This window comes from Eumetopias jubatus, unplaced genomic scaffold (assembly GCF_037043125.1).
Source record: "Eumetopias jubatus isolate StellerSeaLion01/CBP00866 unplaced genomic scaffold, mEumJub1_p1.0 scaffold_4, whole genome shotgun sequence".
Taxonomy (NCBI): domain Eukaryota; kingdom Metazoa; phylum Chordata; class Mammalia; order Carnivora; family Otariidae; genus Eumetopias; species Eumetopias jubatus.
The window spans coordinates 179,470,162-179,488,890 of NW_028274810.1; the positions used below are offsets into that span (position 1 = coordinate 179,470,162).

At 40.6% G+C, this 18,729-nt stretch overlaps 2 protein-coding genes across 3 annotated transcripts in view; one reads left to right on the forward strand and one right to left on the reverse strand.

The window, feature by feature from the left end:
- The window catches only part of NSMAF (neutral sphingomyelinase activation associated factor), a 54,945-nt gene extending 46,755 nt beyond the window's left edge, over positions 1-8,190 (forward strand). Inside the window, exons 24-31 of the mRNA XM_028108860.2 lie at positions 1,435-1,502; positions 2,260-2,327; positions 2,757-2,880; positions 4,339-4,422; positions 5,559-5,709; positions 6,114-6,216; positions 6,359-6,468; positions 7,491-8,190. Of these exons, the coding sequence (XP_027964661.1) occupies positions 1,435-1,502; positions 2,260-2,327; positions 2,757-2,880; positions 4,339-4,422; positions 5,559-5,709; positions 6,114-6,216; positions 6,359-6,468; positions 7,491-7,585 (803 nt within the window). The 3' untranslated portion in view covers positions 7,586-8,190. The remainder of the gene's footprint in view (positions 1-1,434; positions 1,503-2,259; positions 2,328-2,756; positions 2,881-4,338; positions 4,423-5,558; positions 5,710-6,113; positions 6,217-6,358; positions 6,469-7,490) is intronic.
- A 649-nt stretch (positions 8,191-8,839) lies between these two features.
- The window catches only part of SDCBP (syndecan binding protein), a 35,591-nt gene continuing 25,701 nt past the window's right edge, over positions 8,840-18,729 (reverse strand). The window contains exons 5-9 of one of the 2 annotated variants that reach the window (XM_028108880.2): positions 14,825-14,983; positions 12,800-12,975; positions 11,874-12,045; positions 11,041-11,132; positions 8,840-9,987 (exon numbers count right to left, since the gene is read on the reverse strand). In XM_028108880.2, coding sequence (XP_027964681.1) covers positions 9,933-9,987; positions 11,041-11,132; positions 11,874-12,045; positions 12,800-12,975; positions 14,825-14,983 — 654 coding nt within the window. In that variant the 3' untranslated portion in view covers positions 8,840-9,932. Of the gene's footprint in view, positions 9,988-11,040; positions 11,133-11,873; positions 12,046-12,799; positions 12,976-14,824; positions 14,987-18,729 lie in introns of both variants that reach the window. The other variant, XM_028108870.2, reaches the window with a different exon arrangement.

Genomic DNA, 18,729 nt, shown 5'->3' on the forward strand with positions numbered 1-18,729 from the left:
GGATGACCTTGTAAACCATGAGTTTGGGGAGCCTCGAGGCTTTAAACCCCTGACGCTCATTAAGCATGGCATCCCTTCCTTGTAAATTTACCAAGTGAAGAGGAAAAAGGGTTCCTTTTTCTTTTTTTTTTTAAGGCAAAAGCCTTTGGTTTTTTTCTTTTTGTTTTTTCTGTCAATAACTTGTAGTACTGACTTATGCCTGTGCTGATCGTCACCCCAGGGTGGCCTGCCTTCCTCACATCCGCGGTCTTTGTTGGGCTGTGTGGGCACGTGGTGGGGGGCTCATCAGCTGCAAGCCTGGCTCGGGCGAGCTTTGGTCAGGCTCACCTCTAGCATGGGCACGGAATCTTCGGTTTTGAGAACAGCATCCTTATACCCTGGGCTGGTTTACAGCCTTCTGTAAGATGCCCCAAATTAATAAGCTGCAGTAAACTTCATGGTGACGACTCAGAAATGCCTGATCGGAATCAGAAATGCTGACTTCTTCGGAGTCAGCAGCATGGTGGCGAAGAGGCTCAGAGTTGAGAATGCCCCACAGGGTAAAGTTCTGGTCATATTGTGTTACTCTTCGGACTTTGTTTCCAAGCTGATGCTGGAGAGTGTTTCAGCTTGATAAAGTCTCAGGACTTGCCTGTGTTGGTGTTGCAAAAATGAGGTCGAAATGTTAAATCTTACTCTACAGAAGAAATTATTTCAAGCTCATTCTGACCTTTTCTTTATCATGTTGTGTGTTTACAAATTAGGAAATGTGTTATTTGTTTCAAATATGGGATGTTTGGAGCCCATTGTTATTTTAGCAATCCCAAGAGATTGTTTTGCTACACTTTTTTAAGCTTCTGTTAGGCGAGGAAATTTTAATCCCTACTTTATTATTCTTTAGGAAGTCAGCGGTTGCTTCATAAATGCTAATTCAAGACAGGTGTATCACACCATAATTGGGCTATTTGTTAAAAAAAAAAATATATTGCCATGATTTTTGTTGTCTTTTATTTAAAATTGCTATTTTATTCCTCTTTAACTTTTTTTTTTTAAAGATTTTCTTTATTTGAGAGAGCATGAGCGGGGGGGGGCGGGGGGGGGGACAGAGGCAGGGGGAGAAGCAGACTCCCCGCGGAGCAGGGAGCCTGATGCGGGGCTCAGTCCCAGGACCCTGGGATCATGACCTGAGCTGAAGGCAGATGCCTAACAACTGAGCCCCCCAGGCGCCCCTCCTCTTTAACTTTGAGCAGTGACTAGGCCTGCGCCGGGTTCAGTCATGCTGAGATGTGAGCAGTGTGCTGGGCCGGGACTGGGTACGCGTCGGTTTCCTTGTCGTGGGGTGACAGGTGACCAGATGGGGCCCCAGATCCTCTGGCCCCACCTACCGCCCGCTCCAGCTTCCTGCTCTCTCTAGGAAATCTTTCTCATGTTTTTGCCTTCTCATCATTAAATCAGATTCCACCTTGAAAATGTTCTCCAAGGAATCCAAAATGCTACAAAGAAGTATATCGTTTTCAAATATGGTGAGTTCATTTTAAACTAGTGGTATAATGGAAATTCATGTAGCAGTTTGTTTTATACACACACACGATGGCATTTCGTTTCTTCCCAAGCAACTGGGTTTATTCCTGTGAGGTGTCTACAGAATGCCTTGGTGACATTACTTCTAAATTCAGTTTAAAAATTTTTCAGGGTGCCTCTTTCTCAAAATACAGTGATTTTGTTTGGAGCCTAGAAAACTAGAAGTGCCACCCAGTAGAATTCCCCTTAATAAATCTTTCCTTTTCTGGAACTGTCAAAGTAAACGTTGTCTGTGTTTTTTAAATAATGTGTGCATTTCTGAGTGGATAGGACCCCAAATACTAGAAAACCAATTCTTCCGAAAAAACACATTATTCATGTAAACCATCTGAAAGGTTTTGGAAGTTCTCCCCACTCGTGGAAGCCCGTAATCCAGAGAGGCTCAGCCCAGCTTCCCCTCACGATTTACCCGTGTGAGGAGTTCCTCCAGCCCAGGGTCGTGAGGACCATCCAGAAACCCTCAGGCTAGATCCATGTGCCCTGGACATGCTTTGACTTTCTTTCTTACATATGGGAAGAAACTAAGCATCTGGAATTAGCCAGTTGAAAAAAAAAAAAAAAAACTTCCCAAATACCAGGAAGGCCAAAATAAATGGAATTTGAGCATTAATTTTGGGGGGAGCTTTACAAGATAGTTTTACCGTGTCAGGGATTTACTAATTATTGTAAATAATTAATGTCAAACCATTTGTATTTCAGGCTTTGTCATCTTGTTTACTTTTGCCAGGCGATGCCACTGTCATAAGTTCTTCATGGGATAATAATGTGTATGTATCTGAGCGTGCTCCTGGTGGAATTCCCCACGCGGCATAGCTGTCTTTGTGGGCAGAAGGCAGGAAAGGACAGGTCTTCTGTTGGCGGGACGCTGCGTTGTTTTCAGAGAGGAACGGATCTTAGATAAGGGTAGTCCTGGTGGCTTTGACTGTGATTATTTGAATCTAATAATTTCTCCCACCAGACTCTGTTTCTTCTCTCTCTAACCTGGGGTGAAAACACAAATGAGCCAGACCTAGAGATTTCTAGTTTCAAATTCAGATATTGAGTATTTTGGTTTAATAACATGAGAATAAGTACTCTGTAATTCTAGTGAGTCTTAGTACAGAATTAAACAACATAATACTCCTTGAATATGTGTTTAAGAGTCTCACAATTAGGCTGGGATGCTTTTTAATAGTTCTCATCCTCTTTTCTGTTAGCTATTTTTACTCCATAGCATTTGCAAGGCGCCAGGACACATTAATGGGCCACGACGACGCCGTCAGTAAGATCTGTTGGCGTGACAACCGACTGTATTCCGCGTCGTGGGACTCCACGGTGAAGGTCGGTAGAGAATTTCTAACCTCAAGTGTTTGGATACCGCAAGTATTGTAAACCATTCGACGCCTGTTGGTAATGTGCTCGGTCATTTCGCTCTTTTTCACAAAGTGTGTCGGTGATCTGTAAAGATACTGAGCGCTATCGCCTGTGGTTTTTCAACATGCGTACTTCTCAATAGGAAGTTTTCCCAGTTTTTGTACTGTGTGCTCACCTGAGGGTTGGAATGATGCGGAATTCATGAGACAGAGTTACGGAGAAATACAGGTGACCCTTGAACAACACAGGTCTGCACTGCGCAGGTCCACTTAGAGACATGGAGTTGTGTCAATAAATACAGTACTGTAAATTTATGATTTTCTTAACATTTTCTTTAGCTTACTTTATTAAGACTACAGTATAGGGCGCCTGGGTGGCTCAGTTGGTTAAGCGACTGCCTTCGGCTCAGGTCATGATCCCGGACTCCCGGGATCGAGTCCCGCATCGGGCTCCCTGCTCAGCAGGGAGTCTGCTTCTCCCTCTGACCCTCCCCCCTCTCATGCTCTCTCTCTCTCATTCTCTCTCTCAAATAAATAAATAAGTAAAATCTTAAAAAAAAAAAAAAAAGACTACAGTATATAGTACATGCAACACAAAATACATTAGTCAGCTGTTTATGTTACTTGTAAGACTTCCAGTCAACAGTAGGCTATTAGCACTGAAGTTTTGGGGAAGTCAAAGTTATACGTAGATTTTCAACTGCATGGAGTGGGGGGTCGGGGCCCTTCCTCCCCTCCCCCCGCATCGTTCAATAGCCAACTGTATACAGTAGCAGCCCCTCTTTATCTCACACAGTTGGAACTAGCAGAAAATGTCAAGTTAAAGTGGGGAATCATGAAAAGAGAATGCATTTTGTTTCAAGTTAGAATATGTAAATGCACTTTCATTCACCATTCTATTGATGTGGGGCCATCCTTGGCGTCTTCTTTGGGACCCTACACAACTGTCTTGCAAAGACCACACCAGTATTCATCCTCAGTTTCCAATTTGTATTTATGTAAAAAGAAAGCAAGAACCTAAAATTGTTAGAATTCCTTCAAGAGTTTTTCAGGATTTCCCCCCATTCTTAAAAATTTTCTTGCCTACACCAAAGTTTAGTAATTTTTTTGGTGACTTGCCTTTTTAGGTCTTCTCAAAACATTAATAGACACTACACTTTCGCACTCATGTTGCCTTAGTTCGCACAAACACCAAAGAATGCAACAGCAAGTGCTAAGGATAGAAACAGACACACAGGTGCCCCTGACACTCGGTGAGCGCCCGTGGCGGGAACAAAAGCACGGGTGCCAGAAGCATTCACAGCTTTCTTTTGTTGGCAAGTACGTTAACTGGCAGTGGTTGGTCCAGAGCATTTTTCTTGAATGTGTTAGAAATGCTTTCGTTCTAAATGTTTGCAAATACCTTCCGCAATATATTGCACCTTAGGTGTGGTCCGGTGTTGCTGCAGAAATGACATGCACCAGAAGACAGCGGTTTGACATGCTCGCTGAGCTGGAACACGATGTCAGTGTGAGTACTGGCGACAGCACTGCTCCAAAGCTGAGCCTGAGTCCAGGGGAGGGTGGGAGCGGTTGGTTTTAACCGTGTGGTTATTTTTTGTTTCATTTTATTTTGCTTACCGGAGGAGAGCATGTGCTCTCCATTCTTTTCTTTGACTCGACTCTTGGGGTTTGCAAGTCTGCCTTGTTTTTTTCCCCTCCAACTTGCCATTTCCCTGAGAATTACCTACCATCCATCAGACTTCCAAAATACCAGTTTCTGAGCATGACACTGAATATTTGGACACAAACTGTTCGGGGCATTGTCTTTCGTGTTTTCTGACACAGACAGTAGAAGGGACCGTCTGTCCAGCGTGCCGCCCTCCCGACAGTCTGGGTGGCCCGCGCAGGCACACCCGAGCGGGGCCGAGCCACAGCTGGCACCTCGTTTTCGTCCGTGCCGGCCCCACTGGGTCCCCTGCCACATCCCCCACTAGAGCTGACAGGACTGCCTGCTGGTGCCTGATTCGCCTGGTCGACAAGACGAGCTGAGGTTGAGAAATACTTATGCTAACTCCCAGGGCGCATGCAAACACAACCTTGAGAGCTCCCCGCCTTTTCCCAGCGCCCTCCAGTAATCATGGCTCAGCAGTGCTTCAGACCGTTTAGCACCGTGGTATGATTTAGAACTCATAGAGGAATCATTCGGAATCGTGCCAATTTCAGGCTGTTTTAAAACAGCAAATGGGGCACCTGGGTGGCTCAGTCAGTTAAGCCTCCACCTCCTGGCTCAGGTCGTGATCTCATGGGTTGTGGGATCAAGCCCCAAGCCCAGCTCCACGCTCAGCGGGGAGTCTGCTTGAAAATTCTCTCCCTCTGCCCCTCCCCCCACTCACTCTCGCACACGCTCTCTAAACATTAATCTTAAAAAAAAATCCAGCATTACATTTACTCTACCAGTACTTCATTTTATTCACTAGCATATGAAGAATTTCATTTTTATATAATTCAGTAGACAATGTTGAAACACATCTGCATTAGCCACATCAGTACACCGTGCTGCCGAGTTTAACCTTTATCGGGTCCCGGTCCCAACAGTGGAGTCAGCCTAGGGAAACCGCTAATGACCGAAATTCTAAGTGGAATACTTTGTGTTTTCTTCCTTAGGTAGATACAATTAGTTTAAATGCTGCAAGTACACTGTTGGTTTCAGGCACCAAAGAAGGCACAGTGACTATTTGGGACCTCACTACAGCCACTGTATTGCACCAGATCCCATGCCATTCAGGGACCGTATGTGATACTGCTTTTAGCCCAGGTAGTGTGATCCTTTTTAATACAGATGATAACTGGGGGAATCGGAATTATTACTTTAAAATAAACGAGAATGTAAAAAGGAAAACAGTCTGCCAATAAAAGAGTTGCCTATATCTGAGGCTGCCTCATGGCACAGTATGGTATCCTCGTGCCATTTGCACCCACAGAAAAGCTGTAGTGGACACTGTTCTTCATTTGTCCGCTCACCAGAGAAATTAAGTTGTAAGATGCAAATGAACTCACACCAAAGGGTCACCGGCCCAGTGTCTTAGAAGCATTGCAAGGAGAGGAGAATCCTCGGTTCAATACAAGTAGCTCGAGGAGCATGAAAGTGAACGTTATGCCAGAGATAAAATGTCAGAATAACCTACAACCAACTTCTGAAGCAGTTTCACCTCGTTACAGACAGTCGTCACGTCCTCAGCGCGGGGGAAGATGGCTGTCTAAACGTCATAGATGTGCAGACAGGAATGCTCATCTCTTCTATGACTTCAGACGAGCCCCAGAGGTATATTTTTTGAGTTACTAGTGGGGAAAGACATGTACCAGCAAGTTCAGGATCCTGTCGTTTGGGCTTCCTTTGGCCAGGGTAACACAGCCCCTCCTTCATGAGGACCGATCAGATGATTATTTCTAAATCATGCTTGCAGATGCTTTATCTGGGATGGAAATTCTGTTTTATCTGGAAGTCAGTCTGGTGAGCTGCTCGTTTGGGACCTGCTCGGAGGAAAAATCAGTGAGAGAATACAGGGCCATACAGGTAAGCAGTTAATGCAGTTGACTTCACCTTTCTTCCTAAAATGCTGAACTCAAACCTCCTTTTCCCATCAGGAAACATACTCTTCCCAGACAGAAAACGCACCATTTCCCTCCACACTGTCAATGTTCCCCTCCAGCATCTTGGTGGGCCAGGTGATCTGCATCTCTTGGGTCCTTCGGGACTGAGGTTGATGTTAACAGACATTTGGCTCCAAAAAGGAAGTTTGCACATTAATACTTTCATGTGGAGAATTAAAAACCATAGTGAAAGCCAGAATCATTGTTTTAAAAATACATGCACATAGTTTTAAAGAAACCCCCAAACAACACAAAAATAATGAATTACAATGAAAACGATCCTCCCACCACTGACCCCACCCCACCCCCGCTGTTCTCCTCCCTGGACTCTTTCCTCTGTGTCCTGGAGGTGTGCCCTCTTGTGATTGGGAGGGTAGGTTGTAGGCATATTAACTATTCTGCCCTTTTTTTTTTTCCACTTAGTATCTCGTGAACATTCACTGTATTTGCTTACATTTGCATGGTTGCCTCCTGATCATCTGGAAGATTTATGGTTTTTAATTCTTCTAGTATCTATGGTTATAATTACCTATTTTACACTGTGACCAGTAACTGCCCCCTTCATTCCCTTCCCTCTGTCGCTCAGTTATATGGTTATTTCTTAACATTATAAAGTGATCTGTTTAGGTCATCCTCAACTTACTGGCTTTAAGTAACATTTGACTCCTTCCAGTAGAAATGGAATTAGCCAACTTCCACCAGTTCCCTACCTTCTCCTCTCATCCGTGTCCTGACCACTAGCTGTAGGAATAGCTGTTTGCATCCCGTTATTCTAGCTTTACATTTAAGTGGTTTTATTCCTCACAAGTTCCTTGTACTAAGCAGTTGAATCTTTAATTTATACCGCAATTACAGGATGAGAGAAGACAACATGGTACTTGAGAGTACCTTTTGGGGGACCCCCTGGTCAACTTACTACCTAACCACCAGGTCTCTTTCTCCTAGGTGCTGTAACATGTATATGGATGAATGAACAGTGTAGCAGTATCATCACGGGAGGGGAAGACAGACAAATTATGTTCTGGAAATTGCAGTATTAAGTGCCTTTTCCTCTCTTGAATGTTAAATTGAACTCAGTGTATTTTTAAACCAGACTTTTAAATGAACTGGTGAATGTGCAATGATAGTAATGAGAAGTTTTACCACGAGACATTTGTGGTTTTAAACTTCCTAAATCATGGCGACTTCATTGAAAGCCATTAGTTGCCGTCCTCTAAGGCATACAAAGATATGGCAGCGTTAGGGAAAAAACATTGCATTTGTGAGGCAGATGGTCATCCCAGTATGCTGATGGTCAGAAGGCAGGTTCGGGTGGCAAAGTAGGTAAGAGATACTGAGATGGGAAAACTTTCAGAAAACACTGAACAATTTTGAATTTTCCAAGAAAACGTGCAGTATTCTCTACTACTTCTGAGTCACTCTATTTTGTCTTCCTAACCTACAGAAATGCTGCCCATTGGGTTTGGGGGTATGTGTTTTCTTGGAGTGGTTACTTTGTATAACCTACTGTCCTCAGATTCTAAGAACCTGGGGAAGATTAGCAATTCTTGTAACAGTAAGTTTACTGTGTATAGGAACAGTTTATTTCATTATAGCTATCAAATGCTCATCTTTTCTACATTAAAAATATTTTTCTGTAATGAAAGCAGTTTTCATTTTATTTAAATGATTACCAAGACTAGTACCTTTTAAGAACTTCAACTATTGATCCTTTTAGAAAACCACACTTAGTGATGTGAATCTCATTCATTCTTACATTTTTGGAACCATCCTTAGACCCAAATGTAGGTAACAAGGTAGGTAAAACCGGGAAACGTTGTTCGGTTTGCTTTTCCAAATTTCAACAAGGTAAGCTGTAAAGCCACACTACTGACTTCCTTTTATATTATGACAATGTTTTTAAAGACTGGGGGGGGGCGGTTATCTTGTAGGCTGTATGACATGGGGTAAAAACAACCCAGGGTAACAGTTTTCAAAGTCAGTTTTAAGCAACTTGTTCTCAGGTGTTGCAGGGAGCATCCGTGGCCTCCGTTTGAGTTCCTGTTGCTCATCCTGAAGTGTGCAGGGCAGATGGGCCATCTGTGGTTCACAGGTGGAAGCACTCTTCCTGACACGCCTACTCTCTCGGCACAGAGGGCTTTTCTCAGGGCCTCTGGGTGCCCGCTTACTTACTCCTCTGGGAGACAACTGCCGCAGGCCCAAGGTGTGAACTTCACCTGCCTGCTCTAAGTCATGAGCAAGTTTGGTGAAAGGCACGGACAGTTTCCAAATGATGCAACAGACTAAAAGTCCACTTTATTTATACATATTTAATTAAGATGGAATAGGCATAAACCAAAAAGAAAAAAAAATCAGGATAAAGTGTCACTGCCATTTTGTTTGCAGGGAGGGGTCAGGAAATGGAATTACCTGGGAAACATCCTAAGACCATCCCAAAGTAGCTAGATTACAGAATGTAAATGACAAAATTAGGTATTATTCCACTTAATCTACAAATGAATAAAGGGAGTCAAAAGTTTATCCTATTTAGTATAAGAATTTTTACCTTTAACATATACTGATTCATTTCTCAGAAAGTAATTCCGGTAACTTTTAGAAGAAATTTCCATTACACAATTGACTAGAAAATCTCAAATGCAACTAAGCAGCTATGCTATAGTTCAGTATGTACCATTAAATTGTTCTGGGCCAGTGTACATTTCAGTTTAACATAGAACTGCATTTTGGGTTTTAGAAAGGCAGCAATAGTTATATTTTGGCTTTTATTCTAGATGCTTAACAGTTAAGGCGACAGTTGAAGCATATTAAGTAAAGGCAGTTAAAATTAAACGATGATCAACACAATCTCTTGCAACCTACATACACTGTATAATGCTTACGTGGAATGAAACCAGTGTACGTGATTCGTGTTTTATAGGCGCGCACGCGCACACACACACAAACCATCAAAAGCAGTCATTCTACATGTACTATGGTAACACATTAAAAACCCAATTATACCACAGAACTAAAGTAATATGAACAGCAGTACTTGATGTAAGATAAAGGTGACTGGTTCTAACACAGAGCTAAGCCTGTATCAGTCATTCTAATCATAATGGCTTGTAAAAGCATCAGGTTTCTAGTAGAGAAACTACCCTATGAAAATCAGTAAATCTCTCCAGAGTTTCACATCTGTAAAACCAGGATAAGGCTACAATGATCTTGAAGTGTGAACAAGATATCCAATCAAAACAGTAAGATTCCCAGCCATAATGTAAGATAGAAAGGTCTTCATGCAGCATATGCTCTCTGGCTCCTAGAAAGCTTCATGTGCATAATATAAAGTTAAGTTGCCCAAGAAGTAAACTGGAGAAGTTTGGTGAAGTTTCCATTGTGCCATGACTTTCAAACCTCAGGAATGGTGTGATCCATCAGGCTTTTCATAATGCTTGGTGCCATCCTACAAGAGAGTCACTTTATTAAATAGTGCGGTTTGGGTTTCTTTTTTCAAAAAGGGCTATGCTAATCCAAGAAAACGCCCATTCAAACTTAGCACTTGTTAGCATCAAGTGGGCCTGGGGGGGAGAGGGAAGGTCTTTTTTTTTTTTTTTTTTTAAATGAGTTCAGGAGTCTCGGGAATCTAGTTATTTGCAAATATACCCAGTGTGAAATGCCATCTGTACCTTGGCTAGAGATACAAGTTAAGTCCTTGTGTATTAAAGCTGATGACTAAAAACAAGGAAAATGGCAACACTGTTGTGAACTGGGAGGAAAATGGAAAGGGGGAACCTATCACCGGTTTACGAGAACTCGAGAACAAGTAGTCTTGACTATAACAGTTCCCTTTTTTTTTTACCCATAAACTGAAAAATTTTATTAAGGTATTATGTTTTTAATCTCTTAAATCTTATTTCCACAGGCAAGATAGATTCTGAAAGAAGGATCTAAGTTGGCTTGGCAAAAACAGCTATGATAGAAGCCAGGATTTTAAAAGTTCTAGGGAAGGTAAAAACACTTGCTCCCCCTACTCAGCTGTCCAATCCTCATTTCCTGAGGCCCATCCTAGCACCACACCCCACACCCCTACACACCTCTACCTGCCTCCTCAGATGCTCTTAGAACAAAAACCATTACTCCTAACATCCCATAGGCAAGAATTCTCCATCATGAACCATCAGAATAGATTTCTTAGAAGCAGAGGAGCTTGTAGGCAGAGTGCAACTGCAGTCAATTTTACTGAAAGCTGAAATGAAAGCCTGCCCACTTCTGCTCATATACCTCTTTTCAACTAGAAAATGTCAACATTTCGGAAGTGTATGGTGAATTTGATTCAGTACTTGGGAAGTTGTGAGGGATTGTCCTTACCTACCAATTCCTCTAAATAAGTAACTTCAGATTCCTAGATAAATACGTCATCCCTTAGGTAAAAGAACCAAAGATTTGGGACTTAATATAAGCACTGTACTTTAACTCAGAGGGCCGTAAGCATCAAGTTGAAGTACTGTCTACTTACCGTTTAATAATATGTTCAAAGATAAAAGCAGGCATGATTGTAATAGTAACTGCAGTCTCAGATGTTGACAGTATGTCTGCAATTTGAGAATCCTGTTGAAAACAGGTAATGAAAATTAATACTAAGGCTTTATTTCATAAATATGAAACTATGTTATTCTTGGTAAATATGTATGTCCTCTTACGTTTCACTAAGACCTCTAAAAATCTGACCCTTGATATTTGTAATTTTTTCCAGTTTCTCTTACCAAGTTTAATTCTATAGAATCACAATTTTATAGATGGAAGCAAAATTGCTGAGTAAATATTTTAGCCAAAAAATCAACCTGTCATTATTTAAGATGAAATAATTTTCCTCATATACAGTACTACCCTCAGTTAACGGTACATTCTTAACCAAGTTTATGAAATGAACAGGTCTTAATGAAACCCTTTATACCTTAAAATAGCCATATTTAGGAATCTGCAGAGGAAAAAACCAAGGTACTAAGAGAAACTACTACTCATTTCCTACCATTCCTAAGTTGAAAAAGCTGAGCAATCATTCATTCAGAATGTCATCAAAATCTTCAATGCCCATGTCTCCACAGAATTCTAGTTCAAGGGACTGCTGAGATCAAAGACTCAAGCCCTTTGCTATAGGAATGTTAATTCCAAATAGCCCAAGTAATTCCTTTGGCCTGAGAGCAGAGCCCAGATCCCACATCACCCATCTCCCCACTGAGTTTCTATTTATTTTGGAGGTCAATGTGAAAATACAACCAAAACAAGACAAATGGAAAAGACATTTGCTAAAATAAAACTGCAGCACAAGACATGAGTTCTATTCCTTACCTTCAGCCCAATGACATTCTGCCCGTTGACTTCACAGATGTTATGTTCTGTGAGAAGACCATTTCTGGCTGCAGAACTATCTTTCACTATGGATGTTATCTTTCCATTTTTAAAGATAAAGCCAACATGTCCAGTACTATCCTTATGCATGGTAACTGTCCGTTCAAAGGGCCTGTAAACATAATGGATTAAATTTTTTATTCTTCCTATTGGTCCTAGTTACTCTTTGAAAGTTTCCTTAGATATAAAGTAAATTTGGTGTTCATCTATGAAATGTTTACTAAAAATACCTACCATGTGTGAGAAACTGGAAACAAGGTTAGATAAAACTAAGTTTAACTGAGAAGAGTAAAAATCCAAAAGCTAACTGTAACAATGTGATACAGGTTCATCCACCCATAACACTTATTAAGGGGCAAGAAAAAACAGAGGCCCTTATTTCATGTGCCTAAATGTTTAGGTTATAAACTGACAGCTAAATAAAATATTCTGTCTTCCCACCTGACAACTATAGAGTCATAACCACCCAAAAAGGCCACATTTGGTTTTTAGAACTCCTGCTCCACTTGGACCCTGGCACTGTGTCCATCCTATGCTGGATGTCTAAGCAGCAAACTGGGAAGTAAGGCCAGAGATGCCATACGGCTTACTTTTCCAACATTCATTTTTTTATAATCTAGAGAGACAGGAAAGTAACATCTTAGAGGATAAATTTCATAAGCTTTGAAATAAGATGCATACAAAACCAGAATGCTATTAAAAAGAAAACTAAGAAGAATCTGCAACACACAAAATTGCCAGAGTATAAGGCTGATCAATAACGTGATAATCTTCTGCAACACAGTATTTTATCCACAGACTCTTAAAAGCCCAAGAAAATGGAAAACTAGTCTTAAATTTCCATCTGAACTGGACAGTCAACTTACCTGTCACGAACAGTCATAGTAATCTTCTCTCCAAAAGCCTGTTTGAGCACCTTGTGTGCTTTATCAGAGCTCCAGCCTGCACAGTTTTCCCCATTGATCTGGAGTACCTGGTCCCCAAATCTCAGACCAACCAATGAGGCTGGAGAATTTGCCTGGACCAGCTGAACAAATATACCCTAGAGAATAATAAAATAACTTTGGTCATTCACCACTGTTATGATTTAAAAATGCTGGAAAAGTAGGAACCAACTGTTCAGGTTAGGAATCTACCCTAGTAAAAAAAAAAGAGCGAGGGAGACAGAGAAACTACATGAATATATATGTCATTACTCCCAAAAAGGAAACTGAAAATTTTATCAAGGCAATGAGATCTCACTAGTAATTTCTACCTCAAATCATGACCCACCACCCACCTGACCAACCTCAATCATCCCCTCCGTCTTGGAATAAAAAGTCTAAGGAAAATAAAGTAGGGTTTCCATAATAAATGTAAGCTCCTATGAGTCTGGTAGAATACAAAATAGGTACTGGCACATGGTTTTTGTTAACAGGGAAAGCGAGTCGACTGTTAGAAATTTCATGATTTTAGTTTTAAAAATGATAGTTTAGTGTAAGGTCCTTACACTAAACCTTCTCCTTACAGCTGAAGGACTCCTTAACCCATCTGCTAAATTATAGATAAGTAAGATTAGGGTTTATTTAACATCCTAAAAAGGTGGGTACATTTAATACCACTCCAGTTCTTAGAAGGAGTCCACTATGAAATTCAGAAAACTCAAGTTCAGTTGATAAAGAACTAAACCCACATGGATATTTTTATTTCTATAAACTCCCAATCTCAGATGTTGGAGAAAATGTGAACAAGTATAAAAGAAGAGTAAAGTTGATAAAATATGAAAGCATCAAAAAAATATATGAAAGCATCTACAAAGTTGGACCCCTTCTATCCTCTTAGGCTGGGTCAGACATAACTTCTGTCCTGTGTCTTACAGTTTTACTTTAGGGCAATACTGGAAACTAGATGGCACCCTGTAAAATGGTCAGAGCAATGAGTTTTGGCCAAATGGAGAAATCCACTGCAGGGATAACTGCATTGGAGATAGGGGCCTATGAAGAGTGTCTTCTCTTTTGAGAGAGGAAGGAGCAGAGAAGAAATCCTGGCAGATGGGTAGCGTGTACTATTCAAAAGGAAGGGAGAGCAGAGAAGTCAGGGCTTCCGGAAGAAGCATGCTGATATGTCCCGAATAAGTTTATGTGTGTACAGTCACTGATGCCCTCAGCCCTCTGGGTAGGCAGCCAGGGTTGGGGCTTCCTGCCAAGATCAGACCTAGCCATTTACCACAGTGTGGGACACTCATTATCATTTTCTTTGTGAACAAGTTGGACACACTGAACTAACAAGACTTAAGACTTATAATAAGGAATCCAAGAAGTAATGCCTAAAACCACATATCGGGATAAAGACTCAGCATGTCTTTAACAATCCTAAATACCTCCTCAGAGAGTAACACTGTTTAATTTCCAGTAATTATAAAGGTAAAGGAATGGCTGCCCTAATTAGAAAATCACTTTTACTCAAAAAATGACCTATTAAATTCAAAATGAAGGGTGGAAATAATAAACCTGCAAACCCACTTCACAAGTTAAATGATCATTATTTAATTTAAAAATACACACCACAAAGGCCACCAATTCTCACTGGTCAGTCTCTTAACATCACATATGATGCCCTATTTGAATGCCATAATTTTATTTGTATAAACTATGTTATAATATATGAAGACCAGTGAACTTTATTCCAGAAAGAAGACTCAAAAAAAAATTCACTTAAGGTAATGAAGTACCAACTCTGCCTCTTCAGAATAAGGCATCTCCAAGTGGAAAAACTTAAGTTAGCAGATTTAAAATGATTTTGATTATAAATGCAATCTTATAATTAATTAAAACACTGTAAATTATTCTAATAGTGATCACTTAATATCTCAAGCTATTTGGACAAACTGAAATAGAATTAAAAATACTTACATTATCTATTGATTTAAGCCTGAGCCCAATTTTTCCATCTTGATCCTTACACAAAATGACTTCACGAATCCCTTGCTTAATTTCTGCTCTACGAATTCCAACATCATTACCAGTTACAGGTGCCACCATATAGTTCATACTGGAAGGTCTTGTTACCAACTGCTAATAAAAACACACACGATGTGTCAATACTTAGAAACATTCTCCATGAAAAAAAAATTATAATAATTAACTTGAATATACTCAGTTGTGGTTTCCCAAAAAGTAATTTGCATACTGTTTCCTTAGATAAAGTTTGATTTATGCAAAAGGACCCTAGTTTTTATTTACCAATTATTAAGGAAATTTATCATCTCCAATAGAGTTAATGACTTACCTTCTGAATTCACTGGTATTTGTTTCATGTATACTTTGGCTTGTCTCCACTCAAATGTATTATCCTCAAGCTTAAAGGTCATATCATACTTCTGAAACTCACACATTTTCCAGAGGGTTCTTTTATATGTGATCTGATCTTTATTAGCCATCTGCTGACCCTTTCAGCGTTTCTATAAGAGGGGGCACCTTCTTACCTCACAGTGCCACTGTGAGAATTAAAACTGCATGTTTACATGAGAGCTGGCACACACACAAGACAGGATAATATATTTCTTGTTCTCTATAATGAACATTTATGCATTAACCAACTGTATATGCACAAACCAGACTGACCAAGAACAGCTATACAAGGGAAGCTTGGCAGGTACCGTGTTCCTAGTTTTTCTATTTTCTCAAGTTTTCTTCACCAAAACTGGTTTCTTATTTTAAGTGAACCCTTTTCTCAACCAAAGACAGTGAGGTTACTCAAAGGCTGCTTCTTTGCAATCTGTCAAAAAAACCCTCTGACCTACCTAACAACTGTGATGCTGCTAAGAACTCAGAGCAGCAACAATAGGGAAAGAGGAATCTCAACTACAAAATCACCACAGATGGCCAATTTTTTGTTCAGAATTCATGGTAATTATGATAGCATATTCTAAAGCTGATAGTCTAACAAGAGTAATGTACACACACAATTACACTAGAAATCAGAATGCAGTGCCAGAAAATATTACTTGTGAGATTACAAAGGTTCAAAAGAGAAATGACTACAGCTATAAGAGACACAGGAAAATCAGGTAATGGGATAAAACAAAAAACTTAAGCAAATAAATTACTTAGTTTAGCTGGAATACAGAACAAAGGGTTGAGGGCGCTTTGGAGTGAGTTTTACTTTTGGAAAATATTTTTTCCAGCAATATTTTTAAGTACTTGACTTACTAGGTGTTCTTACTTATTATGACCAACACCACATTGACCACTGTCCCCTTCCCCCATTGTAAGTAAGCAACCATTTCTGGCAAGGGCTACTATAATAACCTTCTAGATCACCTTCCTGATTCTCTACAGAGCAAGCACAGAAATCTTTAAAAAAAAAAAAAAAGGGAAAAGAAATCCTATTAGACCACTCCCACAACTCTGATCCCAAGCCCTTACACCATGGTTTACAAGGCCACAGAGCACCTGGTCCCTACCACCCCTCCATCCAAAGCCATCTGCTGCCCTGTCCTGCCTTGCTTCCTCTGCTCATCACACAAGTCTTGTCTCTCAAGTCCACTAAGTTCATTTCTGCCTGAAAACCTTCAAGTTCTGTCTATACTGTACGGACTGTTCTCCCACTGGGTATTCACATGCCTTACCCTCATTTCACTTAGTTCTCTACTCATATGTCAACCCCTCAGAATATATATGCCCACTCTATCAAAATACAGCCCTAGCACTTTATTCACTTACTCTTCTTCCATTTGGCTCATGTCATAAGCACTGGTTTATTTGTCTACAATGTGAGCTTCACTAGTCTGTGTCATGGGGAAGGGGGCATTGCTGTGGTTCACTATTGTATCTACTGCACCTGGCACAGTGCCTGGAATGTGTGGGTTCTTAAGCTACTGATTCTCATCTCTACTCATTTAAGATGCCAGTGAGAGACAACACACTGAAAGGTGTTCTACCTTAAAGGATACAATATATGCTTTGAATGAGCAACGAAATACATGATGCGGTTTCTTCCAAGGCCCAAATAAAAGGTCTGGAAACCAAGGTGTGGCCATGGGAATGGTTCCTCTCACTGTTATATCTAAACACACACAGAACTTTTGTATCCTGTTCCCACATCTTGAGCTCAACGGTGTGAAGGTCTTATTTAGGAGGGAGGAATGCCTCCACTGGGGAACACAACAATGTTCCCCTGAATCAGATCACCACCTGACTGCAGTTTCGGACTTCATATGCCGCTGAAACAAAAGCAAGAAGAGATTACAGAAGTGGCTAGTGTGATTAATCCTAGTTACCGAGAAGAAATTGGGTTGCTGCTAGATAATGGCGTCTAGACTATGTTTGGAATCCAAGAGGTCCTCTGAGGTGCCTTTTAGGTCCTCCATGTCCAATAGTAAAATTAATAAAAAAACAAACAAACAAAAAGACTTCTGCTTGTAGTCAAATGGAGCCAGGCTTACCCTCCTGCCATAAATAACTAAAAATTAGGAAAAATAGGAGGCAACAATTTTTGAACACTGGGCATTAGGCAATGTAGGGCGGCAATCCCTGACAGAAAGGAAACAATGTGAGGTGAGCTCCTTCGTCACCTGGCTTTCTACCCAGACTACTATCTACTACGCAGAAGTACAAATCCCAAGCAAAGCACTGTGCTCTTGTAAGTTAAGGAGACAAAAATCAGGAAGGCTGAAGCAGCTAGTAAAACAGCAAGAATTTTCAGGGCTGAGTCACAAAGAGGACGGAGCTACACAGAGAAAAAGCTCCAGAAATCTATATACAGGTCTCCTTGAACCGTTTGCTAAATACTAATCTCAGTATCTGTGAGGTAAAGCTCCAGAGGCCAGGCAAAGTACATGAAGGAAGCTGTAAGCTGAGCCTTCCTGCAGATCACACAGGGTTGGGAGACATCCCAGGTCCTACCAGCAAAAGTGGTGTGCTCACCCAGGGCCTTCAGCAGAGAACCCGAGGGGACATACATCATGAGTAATGGGGCTACGATAACCCTACAATAAAGGCTGCTTCAGACCTACCCTAACAACGTGTAAAATCAAGCCTCGGAAGGACCAAGCTGATGCATATGTAACTTAATTGCCTGCCAGAACAAGGGCTGACACTTTTTAAAGAAGACAGACATAATCCAGCACCTAAAAATGTAAAATTCACAATGTCTTGTTCTGATTTAAAAAAAAAAAAAATAGGTGGGATGTGAACAAGCAGGAAAACGTAATCTATAATCAGGAGAAAAATCAGTTAATAGATATTCAGAAATAATAGATCAGAATATTAGCAAACTGGGATTTTAAAATAGCTACTATAAATTTGCTCAGTATGCTCAAGGACTTAAAGCCAGATGGAACATCTAACGAAGAAAAATACGGTATGCAAAATGAAAATTCACTAGATGGAAATAGTTAATAAAAATCTCCAGCAACAAAATAAAAATGAAAGAAAAAGCAAGATTCTTAAGGAGATTCTGACACTTCAAAATGGTTTAGGTCACTCCAGTAGATATTAAGAAAAGACCAACTCAAGGGCAAACGGGGTATAGAATGTGTAGTAGACAAAGGGAGTCATAATACTAACTACAGCTTCATGATCAGTCACCAAAATAAGAATCGCAGTAGCCATGACTACCTTCTTTGATTTACCTGTAAATTTTCCGTAAATATAACAATCCTTTTGTTCCTCCATACCTTAAATACGTGATTTTTTTTTTTTAAAGATTTTATTTATCTGACAGAGACACAACGAGAGAGGGAACACAAACAGGAGGAGTGGGGGAGGGAGAAGCAGGCTTCCCACAGAGCAGCAAGCCCGATGAGGAGCTCCAT